We start from the raw sequence: 12063 nt of genomic DNA, 5'->3' as shown, positions 1-12063 counted from the left end.
CATACCTTAAGAAATAAGAAAAAAGTCAAATAAATAACCTAACTATACACCTAAAGCAACTAGAAAAGGAAGAAATGAAGAACCCCAGAGTTAGTAGAAGGAAAGAAATCTTAAAAATTAGGGCAGAAATAAATGCAAAAGAAACAAAAGAGACCGTAGCAAAAATCAACAAAGCCAAAAGCTGGTTCTTTGAAAGGATAAATAAAATTGACAAACCATTAGACAGACTCATCAAGAAACAAAGGGAGAAAAATCAAATCAATAAAATTAGAAATGAAGATGGAGAGATCACAACAGACAACACAGAAATACAAAGGATCATAAGAGACTACTATCAGCAATTATATGCCAATAAAATGGACAACGTGGAAGAAATGGACAAATTCTTAGAAAAGTACAACTTTCCAAAACTGAACCAGGAAAAATAGAAAATCTTAACAGATCCATCACAAGCACGGAAATTGAAACTGTAATCAGAAATCTTCCAGCAAACAAAAGCCCAGGTCCAGACAGCTTCACAGCTGAATTCCAGCAAAAATTTAAAGAAGAGCTAACACCTATCCTATTCAAACTCTTCCAGAGAATTGCATATTAAAGTAAATGTCCAAACTCATTCTATGAGGCCACCATCACACTAATACCAAAACCTGACAAAGATGCCACAAAAAAAGAAAACTACAGGCCAATATCACTGATAAACATAGATGCAAAAATCCTTAACAAAATTCAAGCAATCAGAATCCAACAACACATTAAAAAGATCATATACCATGACCAAGTGAACTTTATCACAGAGATGCAAGGATTCTTCAATATCTGCAAATCAATCAATGTAATACACCACATTAACAAATTGAAAAATAAAAACCATATGATTATCTCAATACATGCAGAGAAAGCCTTTGGCAAAATTCAACATCCATTTATGACAAAAAAAATACTCTCCAGAAAACAGGAATAGAAGGAATATATCGCAACATAATCAAAGCTATATATGACAAACCCACAGCAAACATTATATCCTCAATGGTGAAAAATTGAAAGCGTTTCCCCTAAAGTCAGGAACAAGACAAGGGTGCCCACTTTCACCACTACTATTCAACATAGTGTTGGAAGTTTTGGCCACAACAATCAGAGCAGAAAAAGAAATAAAAGGAATTTAAATTGGAAAAGAAGAAGTAAAACTCTCAGTGTTTGCAGATGACATGATCCTCTACATAGAAAACCCTAAAGACTCCACAAGAAAAATACTAGAGCTAATCAATGAATACAGTAAAGTTGCAGGATATAAAATCAACACACACTGCATTCCTATACATTAATAATGAGAAAATAAAAAGAGAAATTAAGGAAACAATCCCATGCACCATTGCAATGAATAGAATAAAATACTTAGGAATATATCTACTTAAAGAAACTAAAGACCTATATATAGAAAACTATAAAACACTGGTGAAAGAAATCAAAGAGGACACTAATAGATGGAGAAATATATGATGTTCATGGATCAGAAAAATCAATATAGTGAAAATGAGTATACTACCCAAAGCAATCTATAGATTCAATGCAATCCCTATCAAGCTACCAAAGGTATTTTTTCACAGAGCTAGAACAAATAATTTCACGATTTGTATGGAAATACAAAAAACTTCGAATAGCCAAAGCAATCTTGAGAAAGAAGAATGGAACTGGAGGAATCAACCTTCCTGACTTCAAAGTCTACTACAAAGCCAGTCATCAAGAGAGTATGGTAGTGGCACAAAGACAGAAATATAGACCAATGGAACAAAATAGAAAGCCCAGAGATAAATCCATGCACCTATGGACACCTTATCTTCAACAAAGGAGGCAAAAATATGCAATGGAGAAAAGACAATCTCTTTAAAAGGGGTGCTGGGAAAACTGGTCAACCACTTGTAAAAGAATGAAACTAGAACACTTTCTAACACCATACACAAAAAGAAACTCAAAATGGATTAAAGATCTAAATGTAAGACCAGAAACTATAAAACTCTTAGAGGAGAACCTAGGCAAAACACTCCCCGACATAAATCACAGCAGGATCCTCTATGACCCACCTCCCAGAATATTGGAAATAAAAGCAAAAATAAACAAATGGGATCTAATTAAAGTTAAAAGCTTCTGCACAACAAAAGAAACTATAATCAAGGTGAAAAGACAGCCTTCAGAATGGGAGAAAACAATAGCAAATTAAGCAACTGACAACTAATCTCAAAAATATACAAGCAACTCCTACAGCTCAATTCCAGAAAAATAAACGACCCAATCAAAAAATGGGCCAAAGAACTAAATAGACATTTCTCCAAAGAAGACATACAGATGGCTAACAAACACATGAAAAGATGCTCAACATCACTCATTATCAGAGAAATGCAAATCAAAGCCACAATGAGGTACCATTTCACGCCAGTCAGAATGGCTGTTATCCAAAAGTCTACAAGCAATAAATGCTGGAGAGGGTGTGGAGAAAAGGGAACCCTCTTACACTGTTGGTGGGAATGCAAACTAGTACAGCCACTATGGAGAACAGTGTGGAGATTCCTTTAAAAACTGGAAATAGAATTGTTATATGACCCAGCAATCCCATTGCTGGGCATAGAAACTGAGGAAACCAGAATTGAAAGAGACACGTGTACCCCAATGTTCATCACAGCACTGTATATAATAGCCAGGACATGGAAGCAACCTGGATGTCCATCAGCAGATGAATGGATGAGAAAGCTGTGGTACGTATACACAATGGAGTATTAGTTCAGTTCAGTTCAGTTCAGTCACTCAGTCATGTCAGACTCTTTGCAACCCCATGAATCGCAGCACACCAGGTCTCCCTGTCCATCACCAACTCCTGGAGTTCACCCAGACCCATGTCCAGTGAGTCAGGGATGCCATCCAGCCATCTCATCCTCTGTCATCCCCTTTTCCTCATGCCCCCAATTCCTTCCAGCATCAGAGTCTTTTCCAATGAGTCAACTCTTCGCATGAGGTGGTCAAAGTACTGGAGTTTCAGCTTTAGCATCATTCCTTCCAAAGAAATCCAAGGCTGATCTCCTTCAGAATGGACTGGTTGGATCTCCTTGCAGTCCAAGGGACTCTCAAGAGTCTTATCCAACACCACAGTTCAAAAGGATTAATTCTTCGGTGCTCAGCCTTCTTCACAGTCCAACTCTCACATCCATACATGACCACTGAAAAACCATAGCCTTGACTAAATGAACCTTTGTTGGCAAAGTAATGTTTCTGCTTTTCAATATGCTATTTAGGTTGGTCACAACTTTCCTTCCAAGCAGTAAACGTCTTTTAATTTCATGGCTGCAGTCACCATCTGTAGTGATTTTGGACCCCCCAAAAAATAAAGTCTGACACTGTTTCCACTGTTTCCCCATCTATTTCCAATCAAGGGATGGGACTGGATGCCATGATCTTCGGTTTCTGAATGTTGAGCTCTAAGCCAACTTTTTCACTCTCCACTTTCACTTTCATCAAGAAGCTTTTTAATTCCTCTTCACTTTCTGCCATAAGGGTGGTGTCATCTGCATATCTGCGGTTATTGATATTTCTCCTGGAAATCTTGATTCCAGCTTGTGCTTCTTCCAGTCCAGCGTTTTTCATGATGTACTCTGCATATAAGTTAAATAAGCAGGGTGACAATATACAGCCTTGACGTACTCCTTTTCCTATATGGAACCAGTCTGTTGTTCCATGTCGAGTTCTAACTGTTGCTTCCTGACCTGCATACAAATTTCCTAAGAGGCAGATCAGGTGGTCTGGTATTCCCATCTCTTTCAGAATTTCCACAGTTTATTGCGATCCACACAGTCAAAGGCTTTGGCATTGTCAACAAAGCAGAAATAAATGTTTTTCTGGAACTCTCTTGCTTTTCCATGATCCAGCGGATATTGACAATTTGATCTCTGGTTCCTCTGTCTTTTCTAAAACCAGCCTGAACATCTGGAATTTCACGGTTCACATATTGCTGAATCTTGGCTTGCAGAATTTTAAGCATTCCTTTACTAGCGTGTGAGATGAGTACAATTGTGCGTATTTTGAGCATTCTTTGGCATTGCCTTTCTTTGGGATTGGAATGAAAACCGACCTTTTCCAGTCCTGTGGCCACTGCTGAGTTTTCCAAATTTGCTGGCATATTGAGTGCAGCACTTTCACAGCATCATCTTTCAGGATTTGGAATAGCTCAACTGGAATTCCATCACGTCCACTAGCTTTGTTCGTAGTGATGCTTTCTAAGGCCCACTTGACTTCATATTCCAGGATGTCTGGCTCTAGGCCAGTGATTACACCATCGTGATTATCTGGGTCGTGAAGATATTTTTTGTACAGTTCTCTGTGTATTCTTGCCATCTCTTCTTAATATCTTCTGCTTCTGTTAGGTCCATACCATTTCTATCCTTTATCGAGCCCATCTTTGCATGAAATATTTCCTTGGTATCTCTAATTTTCTTGAAGAGATCTCTAGTCTTTCACATTCTGTTGTTTTCCTCTTTCTTTGCATTCATCACTGAAGAAGGCTTTCTTATCTCTTCTTGCTATTCTTTGGAACTCTGCATTCAGATGTTTATATCTTTCCTTTTCTCCTTTGCTTTTCACTTCTCTTCTTTCACAGCTATTTGTAAGGCCTCCCCAGACAGCTATTTTTCTTTTTTGCATTTCTTTTCCATTGGGATGGTCTTGATCCCTGTCTCCTGTACAATGTCATGAACCTCATTCCATAGTTCATCAGGAACTCTATCTATCAGATCTAGGCCCTTAAATCTATTTCTCACTTCCACTGTATAATGATAAGGGATTTGATTTAAGTCATACCTGAATGCTCTAGTGGTTTTCCCTACTTTCTTCAACTTAAGTCTGAATTTGGCAATAAGGTGTTCATGATATGAGCCACAGTCAGTCCTGGTCTTGTTTTTGCTGACTGTATAGATCTTCTCCATCTTTGGCTGCAAAGAATATAATCAATCTGATTTTGGTGTTGACCGTCTGGTGATGTCCATGTGTAGAGTCTTCTCTTGTGTTGTTGGAAGAGGGTGTTTGTTATGACCAGTGCATTTTCTTGGCAAAACTCTATCAGTCTTTGCCCTGTTACATTCCATATTCCAAGGCCAAATTAGCCTTTTACTCCAGGTGTTTCTTGACTTCCTACTTTTGCATTCCGGTCCCCTATAATGAAAAGGACATCTTTTTTGGGTGTTAGTTCTAAAAGATCTTGTAGGTCTTCATAGAACCGTTCAACTTCAGCTTCTTCAGCGTTACTCAGCCATTAAAAAAAATACATTTGAATAAGTTCTAATGAGGTGGATGAAACTAGAGCCGATTATACAGAGTGAAGTAAGCCAGAAAGAAAAACACCAATACAGTATACTAATGCATATGTATGGAATTTAGAAAGATGGTAATGATAACCCTGTATGCGAGACAGCAAAAGAGACACAGATGTATAGAACAGTCTTTTGGACTCTGTGGGATGGGGGAGGGATGATTTGAGAGAATGGCATTGAAACATGTATAATATCATATAAGAAATGAATTGCCAGTCCAAGTTCGATGCAGGATACAGGATGCTTGGGGCTGGTGCACGGGGATGACCCAGAGGGATGGTATGGGGAGGGAGGTGGGAGGGGGGGTTCAGAATGGGGAACACATGTACACCCGTGGTGCATTTATGTTGATGTATGGCAAAACCAATACAATATTGTAAAGTAATTAGCCTCCAATTAAAATAAATATTAATAATAATAAATAAATTAATTAAAATTATAATACCTAATCATAAACACCATTAAATATATACCATCATGTTAAAAAAAAATACTGATCGTTGGAAAGATTAAGGGCAGAAGGAGAAGGGGTTGACAAAGGATGAGACGGTTGGATGGCATCACCAACTCAATGGACATGAATTTGAGCAAATTGTAGGAGATGGTGAAGGACAGGGAAGCCAGGCAAGCTGCATTCCTTGTAGTCACAAAAAGACGGACACAACAAAGCAACTGTAAAGCAACTCAGTTCTACTTTCAGTCTTCTCCTAAGTCTTTGCTTGGGGATAAATATTTCACTTGTCATTTCAGTAAACAAAGGATGTTGCAGAAAAAGGCCGTTTTCCACTGCAGCCCCCACAAGACAGTGTGCCCTGAGGGGAATTCAAGGAGAGGAAAACAGAATGGTGTCCTGAGGGAGTTAAGATGCGTATCATAAACATGACTTCAATAAGCCCAGACTTTTACCTCTTTTCATAGAGAAAATCATGAAAAGGGACTTCCCTGGGGGCCTGTGGTTAAGAATGCACTGGTCAGCACCAGGGATACAGGTTGGATCCCTGGTCCAGGAAGACCCCACAGACTGTGGAGCAACTAAGCCCAAGCACCACAACTACTGAGCACCCGACTAGAGCCTGGGGGCCAAGACCACTGATGCCCACACCCCGGTCCCACGCTCTGCAATGAGAGATGCCACCAAAAGGAAAAGTCAACACATTTCAACTCAAGAGTAGCCCCTGCTCACCACAACCAGAAAAGGCTGCGCTCAGCAAGAAAGACCCAGCACAGCTAAAATAAGCAAACAAATAAGATTATAAAAATAAATAAATAACAATTATTTAAAACCATTAATTTGAGATGTAACATGTCCATCATCCATAGTAATCTTTTGATGCTTTCTGAATGGGTTTTTCAGCCCGTGACCTTCTGTACTCTGGCTTCCCTTATAACTTTTGAACAGTTCCTCAGGGCCACCTGCAAAGACACCTTTCTGGCTATGATCTTCCGTAAAATCACTGAATAAAGCATATTTGCCATGCTTTAGTTTGTTCATTTTTTTGTCATTTGACCTGCTCTTCCAAGACCTTTTCCCAACCCACAGTGTCCTGTCCCCACTCACCTGAGTTCCAGGGATTAGATGGAAACTGTCGACTAAAACAGGAGTCACCACCTGAATATAGAGTCACTTTATTTCATGGGAGTATTTAAGAGCCAAGCCCGGGCTTCCTTGGTGGCCCAGAGGGTAAAGAATCTGCCTGAAGTGTGGGAGATCTGGGTTTGATCCCTAGGATGGGACGATCTCCTGGAGGAGGAAATGGCAGCCTGAGAATCCTGAGAGGTGAGACCCTGACCCCTGCTTTCCTTCTGCTGCTGCCTGTCCTTCTACAAGGAAGGGGTCAGAAGTGCAGGCTGGGCAGGTTCTGGGAAGGAAGGTCCAATGACGTGGAGCACCTGGATCCCACTGCCAAAGAGGCAGAAGTATCTCTGGGATTGAGTTGCTAGACTCCTGACTTTAATCCCATTTCTAGAATAAAAGGGAGAAGCTGTCTGGCAGGTCATGAGCAGTGCTTCCTGCTTTCTTCCCTGAGTCTTTTTAACCAAAAGATATGTTTAGATTTTCCAAGAGGAAAGAAATCCACTTAACATTTTGTGGCTGTGAATGAACTGTGAGCAAGTCATTTTGGAAGCGCTAAATCTTAATCTTAAATTAGATCCTATAGGACTGGAGTTTTATTCCCAGTTCGTATATAGGTGAAGCAACAGGTAAATGCATATTTTAGTATTTTAACCAATGTTGTCTTCTTCTATTAGAACATTCAGAATTTTAGCCTATATTCATCTAGTATTTGTGTTTTCCTGCCTGTTTCTTTAAACAGTTTTTATTTATATTGCAGTATAGCCTGTTAGAATTCTGTGGTAGGTCTTCCTTGCTGGTCTAGTGGTTAAGAATCTGCCTTCCCATGGAGGGGACATGGATTTGATTCAGAAGATTTTCCAGGCCCTGAAGCACCGAAGCCCATGTGTCACAACTACTGAGCCACTGCTCTAGGGCCTTGCTCCAAACCCAGGGAAGCCACACCAGGGAGAACCTGGAGCACTGAGTTACCCCAGCTCCCCCTAACTGGAAACATGCCCTGCACTGCAAGAAGACCGAGCCCCATGAAAAACAAGGAAATTAATCTGTAAAAAAAAATGGAGAGAAGTAATAATATTCTGGTAATTTCAGGTAAAGAGCAAAGGGGCTCGGCCATGAATATACCTGTGCCCATCCTTCCCCACACTTCCCTTCCATCCAGGCTGCTACACAAAATTGAGCAGACTTCCATGTTCTCTACTGTAAGTTCCCCAACTGTATATTCATGAGGAATAAAATATTCCAATAAGACATCATGGATGAAGAGGAAGTCTCCAAATTCAACACGTTTCATATACAAGAACAATACTTGTGTGATACTAATTGTCCATGAGAATCAAAAATGAAAATAGCCAGGAAAGTTTGGGGGAAAAAAAAGTTTAATAAGATGGCACTAGCTTTAAATACATTTTCAAATACATCAATAAACCAAAATAATAAAAATGGGTCATCAGTTCAGTTCAGTTCAGTCGCTCAGTCATGCCCGACTCTTTGGGACCCCATGAATTGCAGCACGCCAGGCCTCCCTGTCCATCACTAACTCCAAGAGTTCACGAAAATGCATGTCCATCAAGTCGGTGATGCCATCCAGCCATCTCATCCTCTGTCGTCCACTTCTCCTCCTGCCCCCATTCCCTCCCAACATCAGAGTATTTTCCAATGAGTCAGCTCTTTGTGTGAGGTGGCCAAAGTACTGGAGTTTCAGCTTCAGCATCATTCCTTCCAAAGAACACAGAGTGGTAGATGAATCCCCAACAGTTTAGTATCTGTGAACTAAAAGACTGACACACAAACTACACAAGTCCTAATATAATACAATTTGAGTCTGTGGTAAAAACATGTTTTACTTACAACTTGGATCAGAAGGAAGGGGTTGGGGCAGAAATCTGCAGAAATTCAGACATGGCCTGAAAACTCAGGGCCACTGGGTCAGAGGAGGCTGGTTTTAAGGAAAAGCCAATTCAGGTGGAGGGGTTACACATTTTTAATTTTGAGGTTTTGATCAGTGAGAAAATCTCATGGACAGTTGACAGGATGCACACACACATGGAAATGCTGCTGCCCATGTGCTGGCCCCAATTCCAAGGTAAGGAAGTGCCAGCTCTTCACCTCAGAGAGAAGGGGCAGAGACATCAGGGCCTGACAGCTTCCTTTAAGGAAGTCTCCCACTTCCATTCAATCAGATCTTCCCTTCCCAGCTCACTGCCTGAGTCCTGAGGGACAAGGGACAAGGTCAAAGAGAAGGGGCTAACAGACCCCTGGAGCCCGTCACACGTCTGGACTGCAGAGGGTGAAGAGAGAAAACCTTTCCAGTTTAGGAAGCTCAGTCTACTACAAGGTGCCCCGCAGCCCAGTCAGCTCAAGGTTCATTCCACGAGGCGTCTTTGCCTTGACTTTCTCTCAGGGTGAACGTGGGGTAGATGGAGAAGCCAGAAATTACAGCTCAAGATGCCTTCTTTCCAACAGATCCCACTTTGTATGAAGAGGGAGGGAAAGAAGGAAGGCAATGAAAAAGCATAGAGAGAAGAGCCCATGGACTTTTGCTGAAAAGTTTTGTCCCTTCAGTTTGTGAACTAAACTCAGTTGGAATCCGAGTCAGAGGAGTCCCCTGAGGACCATGAGCTGGAGCTGTGGTCCTCCGGCTCAGAATCTCCATCTTCATCTTCACTGCTGGGGGCTGAGCAGCAGTTGCCTTCCTCCTCTTCCTCATTTTCCTCTGATTTCCCTGAGGCAGGAGAATATTCTCTAATCCTGTCTGATGATGCTAATTCTGCAGCCTGAAGCCCCGGGTCCTCTCTAAGTCTTCCTTGCAGATTCCATTTTGATGGGGACTGCAGACTGATCCTTCTAATCTTGGAGTTCGGCCGCCCCGTCACACTCATGTTCTTACGCTTAGCACAGGTCTCTTCTCTGTAGGCAGCATATTCTTCAGGAGGCAGAGTCCTGAGCCAGAGATAAAGGTCAACCTTGTACTGTGTCTGCAGTCCCTCTGCCTGCTTCTTATAAAGCTCCTTCTGGTCCTGGGGGATGCGCTGCCAGAGTCTACTGATCTCCACCATGCGCTCCCACGGGCGCACCACTTTCAGCTCCCTCCTCGACCAGAGATCCTGGTGGAACTTGTGATAGCCATTCATCGGGGGCTTCTTGGGCTCTCCGTGGAATTTCCACTTCATGGGTAAACTCTTTTCTGGGGGAGACTTCACTTTTTGAACATTCTCCTGAAACTTCTCTGGCACTTTCATTTCACTTCTTTGGGGGACACCAGATTTCTCTGGGTTTGGGACTAGATCAGGGTGCTGTGCTCTGAACAGAGCTATTTTCTCCCTAATATCCTTTTTCACTTTCTCAAGTTCCTGACTGTCTTTCACCCTCAGCTGCTCAGGCACCTTCCTGTGTTCCTCAGACAGAACCCTGGTCAGCTCCTGGTTGCTTATCTTGGGGTGTTTTGGGATGTACTGAGGTCGCATCACTTGGGAAATGTGCTGGTAAGCTTCTTGAACAAATAAGTATGATTCTGGTGTTTTCTTGTGTTTTCTGTGTTTTCTTGTGTTTTTTTGGAAAGATTGCTAACATTTTCCTTAGCTTCCAGGACTAATTCTTTCAGCTCATGTCTAGCAAACTCAAACTATGAACGAATCCACAGCCGAACTATAATTCTAGCTCGAGGCCTACAAACGCTCCTTCCACTAATAGCCACCTGATGACTACTAGCAAGTCTAACCAACTTAGCTCTACCCCCAACAATCAACTTAATTGGAGAACTATTTGTAGTAATATCAACTTTTTCATGATCTAACACTACAATTATTCTAATAGGTGTGCTAAACTTTCTCACCTTATGGGAAACCTCTAACCATTTGAGTTTGCACATTTCCCCAGAAAAATCTTTAAAAGCTACTTTTCCCAGTCCATCACTGACTGGGTTGTTTTGAACGTGTGCCCATCACTGGATGGAATGCTTTTCTCCATACTTTCCAGTAACTGCACGATGTCTTCCTTGGACCAGTCATCTTGGCGTTTAGGCATCGCCATTTCTAGGTCTTTGGGACACTTATTTGATCCCAGCAGTTCAGACACCTCAGCAGAATCTTCAGCTTCTTCACTCTCAAGATTCAGCAGGTGAGTTATTTCTGAAGTCCTGCAGTGTGTGCGATCCTCTGTTTCTGTGGAGAAAGAAAAGGAAAGTTACTCTCCTATGTGACACAGGAGAGAAGCACAGCCCACTTGGGATACATTCCTTCTGTAATTTCATTTACCCCCAAGAACGTAAATGAAAACCAGCCCAACCTGTGAGTTGAGAGTCCTGTTGAGCATTATGAAGCTTCTTTTCACAATTAAAAATTCTCAGGCCTGAACCCAACTTGCTTTCCAGTCTCACCACAGTGGGTTTTACATAGAAATGAAAAGAGCATGGGGACTCACTCAAGAGACAAAGGATGAGAGAAAAGGAAGGGAAGTTAAAAATAAAAATGCCTGATAAGCAAGAGGGCTTTAAAATAGCAATGAGATACCACAGCACATGGACAAGAATTGTCAAAATCCCAAAGAAGGACCAAGTACTGAGAGGGTGGAATATCAGGAAATTTGATTCATTTCCTAAGGCAATGAAAAACAGTACAAGCCTTCTGAAAGACAATAAGGCAATCTGTTACTAAACTAAATACCCTCCTACCACGTAAGTCAGGGCTCATGCTCCTTTGTATTTGCCCAAATCATAGGTAATGCTCAAAATTCTCCAAGCCAGGCTTCAGAAATATGTGAACCGTGAACTTCCTGATGTTCAAGCTGGTTTTAGAAAAGGCAGAGGAACCAGAGATCAAATTGCCAACATCCGCTGGATAATAGAAAAAGTAAGAGAGTTCCAGAAAAACATCTATTTCTGCTTTATTGACTATGTCAAAACCTTTGACTGTGTGGATCACAATAAACTGTGGAAAATTCTGAAAGACATGGGAATACCAGACCACCTGATCTGCCTCTTGAGAAATCTGTATGCAGGTCAGGAAGCAACAGTTAGAACTGGACATGGAACAAAAGACTGGTTCCAAATAAGAAAAGGAGTTCGTTAAGGCTGTATATTGTCACCCTGTTTGTTTAACTTATATGCAGAGTACACCATGAAAAACGCTGGACTGGAAGAAG

The 12063-nt window shown here is 41.3% G+C and overlaps 1 protein-coding gene across 1 annotated transcript; it reads right to left on the bottom strand.

Annotated features, from left to right (window-relative positions):
- Nucleotides 1-9500: 9500 nt before the first annotated feature.
- Nucleotides 9501-10388, bottom strand: LOC133240914 (upstream-binding factor 1-like protein 1). Its single transcript, XM_061405899.1, has one exon. The coding sequence runs from the start codon at nt 10386-10388 to the stop codon at nt 9501-9503; it is 888 nt and encodes a 295-aa protein (XP_061261883.1).
- Nucleotides 10389-12063: the final 1675 nt, after the last annotated feature.

This window comes from Bos javanicus, chromosome 29, assembly GCF_032452875.1.
Source record: "Bos javanicus breed banteng chromosome 29, ARS-OSU_banteng_1.0, whole genome shotgun sequence".
Taxonomy (NCBI): domain Eukaryota; kingdom Metazoa; phylum Chordata; class Mammalia; order Artiodactyla; family Bovidae; genus Bos; species Bos javanicus.
The sequence above is the reverse complement of the archived record's forward strand: the minus strand, read 5'-3'. Positions and strand labels throughout refer to the sequence as shown.